This window comes from Chelon labrosus (genome assembly GCF_963514085.1).
Source record: "Chelon labrosus genome assembly, chromosome: 20".
Lineage (NCBI taxonomy): Eukaryota > Metazoa > Chordata > Actinopteri > Mugiliformes > Mugilidae > Chelon > Chelon labrosus.
The window spans coordinates 8,793,233-8,807,223 of NC_140353.1; the positions used below are offsets into that span (position 1 = coordinate 8,793,233).

Here is a 13,991-nt window from a genome sequence, read left to right on the forward strand (position 1 = left end):
TTGTGCCGAGTGAATCAGCTGAGCAAAGTGGCCGAAGACAGGAGCTGCGCAAAATGTCAAAATGCTACAGAAAGATGCTGCAGGGCTCCCTTTCATATCTGCTCTGGTCTCCGAAACACGGGACCTTTCTTTATTAAAACCGAAGTATATTGCCTTCTCCGGCAATATCTGAAAGACGACACAGGGTTTGGAGGTCTCCGGCTGACGTCACGTGACTGCGCGGCTGGATGAAAGTTCACCCAGTCTAACGACTGCTGTTGTCCTTTCCAAACTTCTTGTGATTTCTTCTTTCCATGATCTCATGACTTTTTCCACTGAGATCAAAGAACAGTCATTAAGGCAGTCACAAAGGACATTTGTTTTCTAGACTATTCAGATCGAGACACCGGCTCCCTGGGCCAGACACACACACTTACTCTATTGCTGACCACCATTTTCAGCTGGGGGGGTATTAATAACTCTTAATGCTCCATTTTTCTTTCCAGGAAACAGGAAGCAGGATAGAGGGGCAGGTCATTGTTCCCCTTCCAGGAAGTGACCATAAGGCTCTGAGAGGACCACCTTGGACAATCCATCAGGCTCTTGGCCCTCAAATGCTCTACTGCAGCAACTCTGATGTAGGCAATTAAAACCTGACCTTTTGGGTCACAAGTAAATCACCTGAGAAGTTTCCATTGCAGCGGTGATCAGGCAGTGTTCTCCTTTTCCTATAAATTCCCCTTTTACCCATTAGAGAATTTCCACTAAACCACACTTTATGAGTGTCACTGTGATGTGTTTATGGGTAGTGCGTGAGGAGTTGCTTCCATTGGCTTGTACCCCGTGTTATCCTTAATATCTCTGGCAATCGTAAAAGCCTTCAAACCCTAACGGGTCAAACCACTCTTCTCCATGCTGCTGGATGCCATTATTAATATTTCACCAACTTAAAAATGAAAGTGTGTTAGGTGTTCAGTTTTTCTTGTAACCGGGAGTGAGCTCGTGTGCAAGTTGAAGACAGGAAGCTGCATGTGGCTGCTTCTCGCTTCTATATATACCCATATTTCATACACGCATCTGTTTTCGTAGAGAGAGAGATTCTGTGCGCGACAATGCAGAGCAGGAAGCAATTCTGCTTTTCTTTAACCACTGCAGGTGAAATGAGTGGGGGAAAGGAGAGAGGAGCGTGGGGTGGGGGGGGTTCAACAAAGGAAAATGAAAGTAAACACACAAGTAAAGTCTCTCTTGGAAACTACAGTGTTTCAAAATGTGCTGGAGGATTACCCCTTTCTGTTCATCAAACAAAAAGAAGACTTAACCCTTTAAAGTCACACATAAGACTCACGCAGTTGGATAGCAAATTCAAATGTTTATTTACAGCCTTCACTGAGAAAAGTGGTCTAAATACAAAAGAAAAGAAAAAAAAAAACAAACATGGCGGCTAATCTCCCTGAGCTTTACAAAAACAACGTGGTGGGACCTGTAGATGACAGACAGGAGAAAGAGAGAGATGCTCTGTACACAGCCCTAATGCCACTCAAAATGAGAAATTACAAAAACAACAAAAAAAGGGACGTATCTCACTCATGTCTCTACAACAGTAACGTCAGACTGTACACGGAAAAGTCAAATCTTTTCCACAGACTTGTTACACAAACAGTAGGTTGTGATGATTGAGTGAAAAAAAGAAACGAAAAGAGAGAACAACCACTTTTGAAATTACATACAAGCAGATGACAGACATCACTACCAGAGAACAAATACAACAGCTTTTGGCAAACATCAGAAGCCATTTTTTTTTTGTTAAAAAAAAAAAATAAAATTGTGAATAAAGAGTACTGCTTCGGGCTTTGCCTACATCCTTGTCTGAATTCTCAGTGACTTTACTGTGTCAAAGGTATGTCTGTTTTTTTTTTTCTTAAAAAAAAAAAAAAAAGAACAGGAAGACTAGGAAAGACATTTACCCTTCGGTTTAGAGTGACTCTCAATCTTTGCCTTTCTAAAGCCAAACCCTTAGTACAAATAAGATCAGCGCTCTACAAGGCCTCAGGGGTTGGCTCACTGTGGGAACAAGTATTTACACATCCTTCATTGGACCTGTACATTGCTTTTTTTTTAAGAAAAAAAAAAAAAGGACAAATTTTCCATTCTTACTCAGCTTTCCTGTTTGAACACTAACCCGTTTGTGTCGAATTTCATTCCCAGAGTCGTGCCATTTTGCTTTGTCATCTGCTCCTGCTCACCGTAAGGCTTCGAGGAGGTCGCTGTGATGAGAGGATCATAGCAAAACTCAAGTTTCCCCCTTTCATTTTCATTTTTTTTTTTACCATGAATGCCTGACATAAGCTCAAAGAAAATTAATAATTTAGACAAATCCTGTGAGAGGGGAGAGAGAGAGGAGAAAAAAAAAAATCCCAGTTAACATTTTTTCACAAAACACCCACTTCCCAAAAGAAACCAGACAAGTCACGAAACGTTCACTTCTCGGAAACAAACGGATCCACAGACGTCGGTGGCAATCACAACGGTTAACATAGCAATCCAGAAACTGAACACAAACATGGACAGGGCACTGTACAATAATAATAATAATAATAATAATTTCCGTGGGTACCACAATAGTTCCGTATGCAAATGCGAAGTCTCTGGGGTCATGACGCCAGCCATTTGGGAGAAAAGTACAGAGCAGTTACTGGGCCCCTGCAGAGTAAGAGCTGTCCATGGAGCACTGAGCTGCCGTTGTCTAACGAGACGTCCGGTTTGGGCTGAGACACACACGGTGGTGGACTTGGTAGGAAGTAGGCGTGGGTTAGAGGTGTCCAATATTCTCAAGTCAGTTAAGATGGAGTCCAAGGGGATAAATTATAGTGCGGGAAAGTGTGCGCGTGTATTGCTTCTTCTCTTGCGGGAGTGATTTTTGGTGTCATGAGCAAAGACACGGCATCACGAGACACCGAACTTGTCTTTCAGTGGAGTCCGCTGGAGTGCTGAGGTGAAGTGTAACCAGTGTATGAAAGGGAAAGTCCAGACAGAGAGAGAGAGACAGAACAAGTGTATGGGTGCTACAACACAGCCTCTAGTGCTGGGAATTCTGTGTTGGCTGTCCATTTTGGATAATGCCGTTACTCTGTTCCTCCTCCTCCTCCTCTTCTTCTTCCTCCTCCTCACTGACCAGGAACTCCTCTGGTGGCCAGCGAAGCTCCCCGCTCTCGACCTCCCCTTCTGTCGGCTCGACCACAATGGATGGTAGGCGATCTTTCAGCTTACAGCAACGGTCAAAGTCTGAGGGGTCTGGAAATATCTAAAAGAGGAAAGACAAGGTTGTTAATCTCTCAGGACTTGGCACAAATCAGCCTCTGGAATGCGAGGCAGGCCATAACAAGATTCAGTAGATTACGAGATTCGAGAGTCAGTACCTCTGAGGCAGAGAATAATTTGTGAGCACATTTCTGATCAGTGTGAGCGGTTCTTGGATACCAGAGCGCAAGTCTTGAATCTTGTGGAAGAGTTGCAGGCACCATTACAATGCCAAACAACTATGAAGGAAGTGACGTGAAGACTAAACATCTGTGATGGGAACTGGTTGCTTAAAATCCCAGTGGCATACCTGATCTTGCCCATCCCACATTCCTTCAAGTTAAACTGGCTTTCCGCATACAAAGGCATCTTGTGGTAAATGCTGCATCATGCTTAATCGCAAAGGCCTTGCAAGGCGTTGTGCCAAGCAGCTCGTGGCTGCATAGGAACTCATCCACATCATCGACTAGTCAGAGGATTATACAAGAGCATAATCATAGCATAGTGAGATGCACGGGGACGTGATGTGTATAAATATCCATTTTCGAATACCGCATAGCTCTGTGGGGGTTTAGTCAGAAACAGGTTTAGGGAAGAACAGGAATTTGGTTGAATTATCTGTAAATCTAGATCTCTGATATGTCCGCTTACACAAGTGTGCCTCGTTCAAATGTTTGGACGTGAACCGAAGGGCATGAGAGACATTCTGACAACAGAGATTACACGCATTCCCTATCCTGGCAAGATTGGACATCAACCGCCAACTTTCTCTGTTCTCAGGAACAGGAGAAAACGGCCCAGGGGGAAAGGCCTGCCACTCCTGGTCCAAGAACAGCATTTTTCTTTTTTGCTGTTGTTTGGATAAAGTGGATGAATATTTTTAGACCTGCATATTTCACTCCACGACATTTTGAGAGGGAGTGGGGGTGGGGTGGGGGGGGCGATGTCGCTGTCTGGGCAAAGAGCCGAGTGGAAAGAAAGCATTAGATGAAGCAGGAGAGAGAGACGAGAAGAGATAGAGGGGATCCAGCTGTGTCCAAATCTTTCCATGAATTCCATAGGAGACAGATGAGAAGGGAGGAAAGACAAAAAGCTATAAATATGCTCCGCGAACGTGAGAATTTCTCAGGTTAGGACAGCATGTATGTGTCCGTCAGTCGCCTTTTATGCTCCCAGCTGCGTATAGAAACGTGCCAGGAGGTCTAATTATACGTGTGTGAGCGTATCTGTTTATGCGTAATGCCCGAGTGTCTCTGCATCTCTGGCCTGCATCACCAAGCCGCACTGTGCGTCAGCGCCGCCGGGGAGCTGGGCAGGGAGTGACCTTGCCTTCGGACCTCCAGCCAACACATAATAACGGCTTCTTTCACTCCCAGAGACAGGAAGTGACGACATCGTCCAGGAACAGCGCTAGCTATATTGGGACGCCTGAATCGTGACAATGCCCTTTTGATATGATAATCAAGTAGTCACCATGTATCTACTCAGTTTGCTCTTCTAACACTAAAAAGGTCACATTCATGTCTACGTATTGTGAGAGCATCTGGAATTTTATGGTCATTTGACTCAAAACCTCCGGAAACTACATGGAGGAAGTGAGCGGTGTGGCATCACCGTTTCATACGCTGCTTCTCAAAAGACAGCCTGGGTACCCTGGGCAAAAGGCCGAGGTGAGGAAATACAGAGTGGGGGACGGAAAGAGTGTAGAAGTGGAGTGTAGAAGTCCTTTTCTCTTGGCAACCCGTCTCATCTTCTCAGACAGAATCACAGCTGGGGTGTGAACTGAGAAAAGAGGAAGCCAGCCTTTTCCTCTGGGTCAGTCTACATCCTCTCAGAGTCTGTGCACACAGCAGGCGGCTGAATAAGGTTTATGAATGTACCCAATAGTAATAATGGAATGATAAATAATCTTGTAGAAAATGGACTATGGTGTAACTCCCTTCACAGGATCCTTCACTGTCACTGCGACTTAATCTGATCATTCTTTTTTACAGTAAAGCGGTTAACAGACTAATGTGACACTTAAACAAGCAAGCAGCTGTGCACTTAAATAGTTTAGTTTCCAAGATGGCACTGTTGAACTGACAGTAAAACAAAGGCGCACGCAACAGCTTGTCAAGACCACCTGATGGCCGCTTCTCTCATCTTTCCGAATGTGCAGGGTTTATTTTTGTGACAGACCACGGCAAATTACAATATCCACAACATGCCCTTTCTGTGTGAGCTTAAAGGTTTAGCAACTATAATCTGTAACATCCTTCTCTCAACATATCTAAGGACGAAAAAAATAAATAAATGCTGCTGGGATTTCTAGTTTTTAAAATTACCAGCTGGTAATCTCACTTAACAGGAAGATGCATAAATCATGGTATTCAATTACAACATATTTTTCTAATCTTGGCTTTTATACAAAAAAAAAAAAGTTCTTTTTTGATGAATGCTCTTTTTAAAATGTAAAAAAAATACAAAAATATAATGTAATAATCGAAATCTCAGTTCCCTCTTTTGTGTTTATACACAGCATACTGGCATTTCCACCACCACCACACATAAAATGCAGCTTAATCACAATCACAACATGCAGCGGCAGCTCCCTCTTGTCCGCGCTGACGTCAATCCAATTCATGATACCGAATGGATTAAGACAGGTGTAAAATAGCGATGCCGCAGCAGAATGCACGGGCGGGGAATTGGGAGGGAGGAAGTTGGCGGTTGGCTGTCTGCGAATGTTGTGTCCTACCTGGAAGGAGAGTCTGTCCTTGCTGGGGCTGAGCCTCATGTCCTCCATGGGGGTGCTGCTGATCATCACCTCAGTCATATCTCGGCTGGGCACAAACACTGGGCTGCGGGGTTGAAAGAGGAGAAGAAGATATGTGAAAGGGTACAGTGATGATCGTGGGGAATATGAGAAGAGAAACGGATTGATTTGTACTAAATATACCAGGAAACATGTATGCAGTGTGGACAAAAAACAAATGTTGAAGGCTGTGATAATACTGTCAGTAATACAGAGGAGACTGGAAAAATACCCATCAAACTATATATGTGCAGTCAGAGTCAGAAAGCCATGGTTTATTTATCTTCCTGTACTGCCTGTTTTGTTTATACTCTGACCACAATGCACTGATCATCCAGATCGTGCTCTACTGTGCTAATGCACTGCAAAACTGCACAGCTCATGGTGCGGCTTGCATAAGGTGGCCGTTTCTAAATACAGGATGGTGTGCTCTCGCACTAGCAACCAGAGAACAGTCATTGTGAGAGTGTGCTGGGGGCGTGTTGTGGTATTTGACTGGGGAGGAACTTGATGCACTCAGTTCCATCAAAGCTTGGCCAAACTTTCCATTTTAGATGAAAGTAAAAAGGGGTTGTTTATCCATGCTCAGTGCATTTCGCTATCCAGCATTGTCGCAGTAAAAGTTTAAAAAAAAAAATGACTTGAAGCAGGTCCCAGGACTGACATGGGATGGCGTCTTGAGACAAGATGCTGAGAGGCCTTCTCACGCTCTCTATTTAAAGCATGGTGCCTGGTGGTCATTGGCCACAGGCTCGTGGTTTATGTGGTCACTGGCTATATAGGACAAAGGAAAGAGAACATGACAAGAAGCTCACTCACATTATCTGATCCAGTGGACTTGTTTATTTTATTTATTGTTCGAGACGTGTGGGCTTCGCTTGACCTACTTAGAATCTTAAATAAAAATGATTATTTCTGGATACAGCAGAATGGAGAATAATTACACCACCGCGGTGATTAAAACGCTGTTTTAAAAATAAGGGACGATTACGTAAAAACGCGCTTTCTGCCAAATTAGTCTCCTACAGTCTTTACGATAACAAAACACCCTTGCATTAAAGCCTACTAGATAACACTGGAAAAAAATTCTGAATCATTTCAGGGTTTGGCGAGTTACACAGTAACAGTAGCTGCTTCAAAAATAAACCCTGTCAGAACTTGCACTGCTTTCACTTCATCTGCAATTACAACATGCAAAATATTGTGTGGAATTTCTGAGGAAGACGCTTCTGTCTTATTGTCCCTTTATGACTCACACAGGTGCATCTCCAGGTTTAAACTTGATTGTCATACTGAACGCCAAATACATAACAGTTCAAATTAAAAAAAAAAAAAAAAAGACTTGAATTCTGTGTTTTAGTTGAAACTACACCCCACACGCCTCTTCCTATAGATAAAAAAAGGAATTCAGGTGCAGTCAAATACACCATTACTCAGTTTAGGGGGATTTCCTGCCACAGCCTTTCTTGTTCCGGTATAGCTTGTGGCTGCTAACTACAGCTAATGTTGTTTAATTATGATGAATGCTTTCAAGTCTCATCCAAATACCAGTGGCAATGTTACACAACCTTTTGGCATTGAACATTATCTAGATTGTGAGAAATAGGGGTCAGATCATCTACAACTTTAAACACGGCCAAAGTTTTAATTTGTATGTTTCTGTTGCATTCTTCATTTATGGAGTATAACTAACACAAGTTCGTCCTGAGGTGGACTCAAACATGTGACACGAGCCGTTCAATCTTGGGAGATCATTAACCCCTAAAGCAGCCGCAATTTATCACTTTTTCCATCCTCAGGTTAACACACACACCTCACGAGGAAACCCTGACATCGCAGCAGGGTGCGGGGTGGCCCTGAAAACACTAAAAGCTTCTGCAAGCAACCTCTCCCGCAAGGCTCAGACGACAAGGCATGCCGGGCCGAAACAATAGCCGGATATCCAAAAATATAAAAGAAAAAAAAAAGGAAGCTTGAAGGATATGCGCGAGGTTTAACATGGAAAAAATGTCAGCTGGAACTAGCTCTTGAACTTATTTCATCCTTGAGTGGGGTGCAGAGGAGGGTGAGGCAGGAGGCATGCAAAAAGCAGTGGAGGAGGAGAACGGTGACAGTGAAGACCTGAGCAGAGGAGAAGAGGGGTCGGAGGGAGTGAAGGGAAAGAAAGATAAACACTCGGGCCTTGCCAGTCATATTTCTGTTCGGGGATCGTATAAACATCCTGCTCGGCTAAGAATAACAGAACATCGGCCTAATAAAACATAAAGGGGCACAATGAGGAGGAAGTGGGGGTGCACGAGTAACAAGTTAACCTGGGAGGAAACAAACATGCACCGTCTATCACTGCTCCGAGTGTCGAGGAGGGGTGAACGACATGTCCCTCCCTGAGTGGAATACCTCAAGGACGTGTTGATAGTTTTCCAACCGACCTTTAAAACACGACATAGGCACGCCGTGTACCGCTACGAGGTAACTGCCTTCTATGGGACGCAGGCATGGCATGTTTGACGGCCATGTCTGAGTCAAAACACTTGAAAGTTCTATAGGCAAGAGAGACAAAAAGCCATGTGACTGCAGGGTGAGGGTGGCGTGGCAGATGGCAGTAAACTTCTTTGTCTCTTGACCCAGTCATCATAATGCAGACCTGGTCCTGCCAGCTTCCTAATGCCACAGACAGACAGATGGGCAGAAGGTCACCTAACAAGATGTACCAAAACTACTAAAGTCTAGAGCTGAAACAGTTATTCAGTTAGTTTCTCAGATACATTTGTCATTTTTTATGATTGTATGATGTGTTTCGAGACAACAAATGACTGTGTGACCAACTAAAAAAAGATTTCCAATCATTCCATCAACAAAACAGAACTAAATATGATATTTTCTATTTCAGTTGCAACAGAAAAACGTAGACAAATGCACTGAACCTGTGATCAGTGGAGAAATGGATTGTTTTCCAACTACCCTGACCTTAAGCTGCAGCTTTCCACAGAACGGCAGACAGTTGTCACATTAATTTGTTTGCGTCTTTGCAGCCATCTATGATCTATGTAATTATATAAGCGTTTCCTCCACCTGTCTGTCTCGGGACTATGAAAAGGCCAAGGCATTGCTCACCCCTTGCTCGCGTGTACTGTAGTGGTGCTGACAGCAAGCCAAAGCGGTCTCTGCAACAAGAAGGGAATCTGCACCGTGCATTATCGACATTGTTTCCCCCCTCTGCCAAACCCCTAGTTCTTACTACTACTATCGTAAATCTGCTGCTGGGGTTCCATGCCAGCTCTGTGCTTTCCACCAGCCCGAGCCACACAGCTCTGCAGGGATGTGGGTGGTGGAGGGGGAACTGAGCAAGACCCCCTGGAGGGAGCAGGAGTGAATAGGTTGTATCGAGATTCCTGTAGGTTGACTCAGCCACTGAAGACACATTATGGATCGGCTACCTTGTGTGTGCGGACGATAAAATCTCAACTTAATGTCCTAGAGACTTATTTTTGGACAGGATCCAGCCATTGTTTTGGAAAAATGTCTTCCTGCTCATTCAGAGATAGATGGACACAAAGATACAGTGGGAGATGCAAATCTCATTCCAGTCATTCTGTTGAATGAAACGGCCGAAAAGTCACAAGGTAAAAATCCTGTTATTAATAAGGCATCTCACAGACGTGCAGGGAAAACATGAGCCAACTGTGAGCAGGCGCAGACGAGAAAGCAAAGTGTGGTTACAGTAAAGAGGTCGATTGTCAACTTCCTGGTAGAGACAGACAGAAGCCTACTGAGGTTTTAACAGTGCTTGCAAAACAATATTTCAAAGCGGCTTGCATATCCTCTCTACAGAAAGAAAAAACACTCGGAGAACAGAAATGCTAAAATGAACAGATTTATTGCTGAGTGGATTAAGGAGAATGCCAATTGTTAACAACTGTCAATGCAGGTTTAAAAAAAAAAAAAAAACATAACGGAAAGGGATATTAATAACAGATAGATAGCATGCATCTATCCTCCTTCAACTGCACTGCACCTGCAGCACTAAAGACCAAAAAGGATGAAAGCGATGTCTTACTCCGTTCTAAGGCGGCGAAGTAAGCCTGAATGTGTGTCGAGGATCAAAAATGTCCCGAAAAGAGGATTAAAGCGCATACATCCCTAAATAGAACGTGTAAAAATGAAGCAGACACCGTGTGACCAGAGTGACCTTTCCATCCTGGCACATGCAACAGTGTTTGTCAGAACAAACCAATTGCAACTCCACGCTTTCAAATCTGGGAGGAAAAAAAGGTGAGACCTAGAATTTTCTTTCTTTCTTTTTTTTTTTTTTTTTTTTTTTTTCCTAATTGTGTGCCGTGACATTTCCAATTTCAGGGGCAACACCCCACAGAACATCTCAAAGGAAACAAGAGTGGGTGTAACAAACCAAGGTGGCTCATTCTGAGGGAAATCACCAAGCAAAACAAACCACCAACATATTTTTCCATATATTTTCTTTTTTTTTTTTGTCCCTACATGCCAGATGCAAAGAAGCCAGGAAATGTAATGTTTCATATTTGATTTAGTTAAAAAATAAAAGAACAAGCACAAAACAAACCACTCATGTCATGAAATCAGGTGAACAGATAAGAGTACTCACCAGTATATCTGAGGTGAAAATACAGACATGAATTCACACCTGCTGTCAGTTCTGCTGATGGGATCTAATTACTGTCACTGACTTCTCTCTACTCTTTGTCTCTGTTTCCACCAGTCACGCAAAACGAAAGTAACTGCACGTCGAGTGTGAGCGGAACGCAGCTCCTTCCAATTGGTGCGTCTGATCAGAGGCTCAGCCGTGGAGAGCATTTATGCGGGAGGCGTGCACTCGCGCCGCCGGAGACACACCTCCCCTCCGCAAGAGCCAAAAATCTTCAATGGCACCTCGTTAGCGGCACGGGCCAATCAGAGCGCAGGTGGCTCTCGCAGCTCCGCCCCCACCCCCCCAAAGGCCCTGATGACGGCAGCAGCGGCCGAGCCATCTCATTGGGAATGGGCAAAAAGATACCGCACTATGCAGTTGATTTGTAGTCTCCAAGGCAACAAAATGACAGTCTTACCTCCCCTTGAATGACAAAAAAATAAATAAAAAAAAACACTGATTCTCCCGTTAGGTAAGCCGTGACATTTATCCAAATGAGAAGGAGGAGGAGGAGGAGGAGGAGGGAGAGGGAGAGCTTCTCTAACTGGGCTCATTCACAAATATATTCCAAGGGCAAGTGAATGTCTGCATATTTCAGGGACAGTGACTAGTCATGCAGCAGGGGTTTTTCATTTTTAGCATCATCTAACAATGCATGCTCATATTATGCACCAAAAAAACCCTCCTTCACAAATGGCAAAATTACCCCAGCAAAGCATAATCAGAATTTTTTTTTCTGACATGGCACGGTCAGGACCTTTTGCGCATCGGTCACCTTCATACCCTAAAACGCCCAGTTGCCTTTTTATTTTATTTTCCCCCACCTGCACCCAGCGAGCGTACTGTACATTTGGCTTCGGGGGGGAAAAGCAGGTGCACAGGACAAGCTGCAGTTTTAGGGGCCTGTTTTATAATGCAAGTAGGCCTACACTGCCACCTCGTGACCAACTAGGAACAAGCGCTTAGACGCCTCATTCCAAATAGAAATTTCCTTGTCGTATTTATGTGGATCAAACTCGTTAAGAGGTTTTAATTTTGCTGGTAAATGCAACTCTGTGTGGTTTGCTTGACTCAAACTGTCGAGCTTGATGCTTCAGACTAGTATATTGTGCTGCAGTATGTGAAAATATCTGTACCACAGCCCACCCTGGTGGGACATGTGGGTGGGTTGGTTTGACTGAGAACAATCAAAGGTTCAAATAAAAATAAGTGAGTGCTGAAAATGTGAAGCCAGACTGAGCATAGGTCACGAGTGAGACTTTTGGCCTTAAAGGGCATCGATTGCTTTGGAAACTTCCTGTTGATCTTGTTTTTGGAACTTCCTGTGGACTGAGTGTTAGAGCTGAACAACCTAAACTTCACTGTTTGTGATCCAGATGTAGACCCAGGCTCTTTTAGGTCTGAACCACCTCTACACACTCCCTGTTGATGGTTACAGACGAAGTTGTTAACCAGATTCTTGTACTCCTGCTCTTGTCCATCCCTGATACACCCTATAATTGCAGTGTCGTCTGAGAACTTGTGCATATGAAATGACTGTATTTATGCAGGTGAATAGGACAGGGGAGAACACAGACCCCTGTGGTCCTCCAGTGCTGCTGACGATAGTTCCAGACGCGTAGTTCCCCAACCTGGCATACTTTGGTCTCCCAGTGAGATAGTCCGCCATCCAGGTAGTGAGCTGGAGTCCACTCTTATCTCTGTTAGCTTGTCTCTCAGCAGCAGGGGCTGGAAAAGTAAAAAAAAAAAGATCCTCGCAGCAGCATTCCCCTTGTCCAAGTGTGAGAGAGTCCGATGGAGTAGGTAGAGGATGCCGTCCTCCACTCCCACCTTTTCCTGGTTGACAAACTGCATGGCTGACCTGGGGCCTGATGTGATGGAGGAGCAGACGTTCCATGGTCTTCATGATGTTGGATGTCAGGACAACCGGTCTGTAGTCGTTCATCTCCCCCGGGTGTAGCTTCTTAGGGACAGGGATGATGCATGGTGTCTTCCAGAGGGACCCTCCTAAGGTGTAGGCTCAGGTTAAATACATGCTGAAGGGGCTCCCCCAGCTCAGAAGCACAGGCCCTGAGCAATTGCTGGGACACTCCGTCTGGGCTGGCTGCTCTGCTGGGACGGAGCCTCATTAGCTGTCCGCTCGCCTGAGCCAAAGTGATGGTGATAGTGTTGATATGAGGGGTGGCTAAAGCTGAAACTTTGCCCTTCTGAAACATAGAGCTAAAGGAATCTGTCCAAATACTGATCTCATTTAGATCATTTCCTTTTGGAATTCAGAAGCAATTAAAATGGTTTGTTTTACTGTCCTGATTATCTCGTTTTCACAGAATGTGAAAGCGAGACAATCTGATGCTTTGTCGCCTTGAAGTTTAAAATGTAGAACTCTGGATAAAGGTGCTGAAATTAGCAGTGGCCCATTTGACAGATGTGTCATCACAGCATATTGTGTATGGTTTCACAAGTGGCACAGTCATTTTTAATTTTATTCAGTGTCACTGCAAATTGTTAGCAGAAGGCTGGTGTGTGACTCAGTGAGATCATCGCAGCGTGTCATGATGAGCTGCTGCCTCTCTCTGTCTGTCAGCTGATTCACCATGCTGTGACATTGGGCAAGAGGCGGGGTCTTGACCCTGGACAGGTCATCAACCTGTCACAGAGAGATAATCTACCATTCATGCTCACACCCACCATTGGTGGAAGGAGGAAGTCAGAGCGCACCCAGGCACAGGGAGAACATGCAGAGCTTTTTGCTGTGAATCATCAGTGCAAGCCACTAGGGTACATACAAGAATCGTTGACATGAACTGACCACAAGATGTCGCCAGTGTCTAAGAAGTTCCCAGGAGGGACAGTATGAGGGGCAGGAAGGCCTGGTGGAACTTGTGGTGTGAAGGTTAGACTGATATTTACTAATGACTGAGAAGTAATTTCGACAAACATGCGTGAGGACATTATTTAACTCTTTTCCTACTATTGTTATGCATTTTTTTCCCATGATTAAACCGAAATGCTTTAGGATCACAGTAAAGTTAGCTCACTATACTGCAGATGAATAATTTTGCAGGATCTATGAACCAAACTCAACATTCTTTATCAACGTTACGCAGATTTTAAGAGTAAAGATGTGCAGGATTTAGTTGCAGTGAATATTTTTTTAATCAAAGAACTGAGGGGAATGCAGATGCAATTGAAAAATGTGATGGACGCCGCCAAATTTCCTGCCAATTACACATCATAGCCATTATTACAGCAAAT

The 13,991-nt window shown here is 44.2% G+C and overlaps 1 protein-coding gene across 1 annotated transcript; it reads right to left on the reverse strand.

Annotated features, from left to right (window-relative positions):
• Positions 1 to 1,276: 1,276 nt before the first annotated feature.
• lbh (LBH regulator of WNT signaling pathway) lies at positions 1,277 to 10,861 on the reverse strand. Its single transcript, XM_084569432.1, has 3 exons — positions 10,695 to 10,861; positions 6,017 to 6,119; positions 1,277 to 3,280 (listed from the first exon to the last, which is right to left on the reverse strand). The coding sequence occupies exons 1-3, from the start codon at positions 10,721 to 10,723 to the stop codon at positions 3,056 to 3,058; spliced, it is 357 nt and encodes a 118-aa protein (XP_084425558.1). The 5' UTR covers positions 10,724 to 10,861; the 3' UTR covers positions 1,277 to 3,055.
• Between the last annotated feature and the right edge of the window lie 3,130 nt (positions 10,862 to 13,991).

Bases quoted from the DNA above. Each gene is read 5' to 3' on its own strand.
- lbh (XM_084569432.1), bottom strand. From the start codon at position 10,723: ATGTCTGTATTTTCACCTCAGATATACTG. The intron at 6,120-10,694 runs GTGAGTACTCTT...TCAACCCCGCAG, and splicing joins TTTTCACCTCAGATATACTG to CCCAGTGTTTGTGCCCAGCC. The intron at 3,281-6,016 runs GTAGGACACAAC...TTCCTCTTTTAG, and splicing joins AGGACAGACTCTCCTTCCAG to ATATTTCCAGACCCCTCAGA.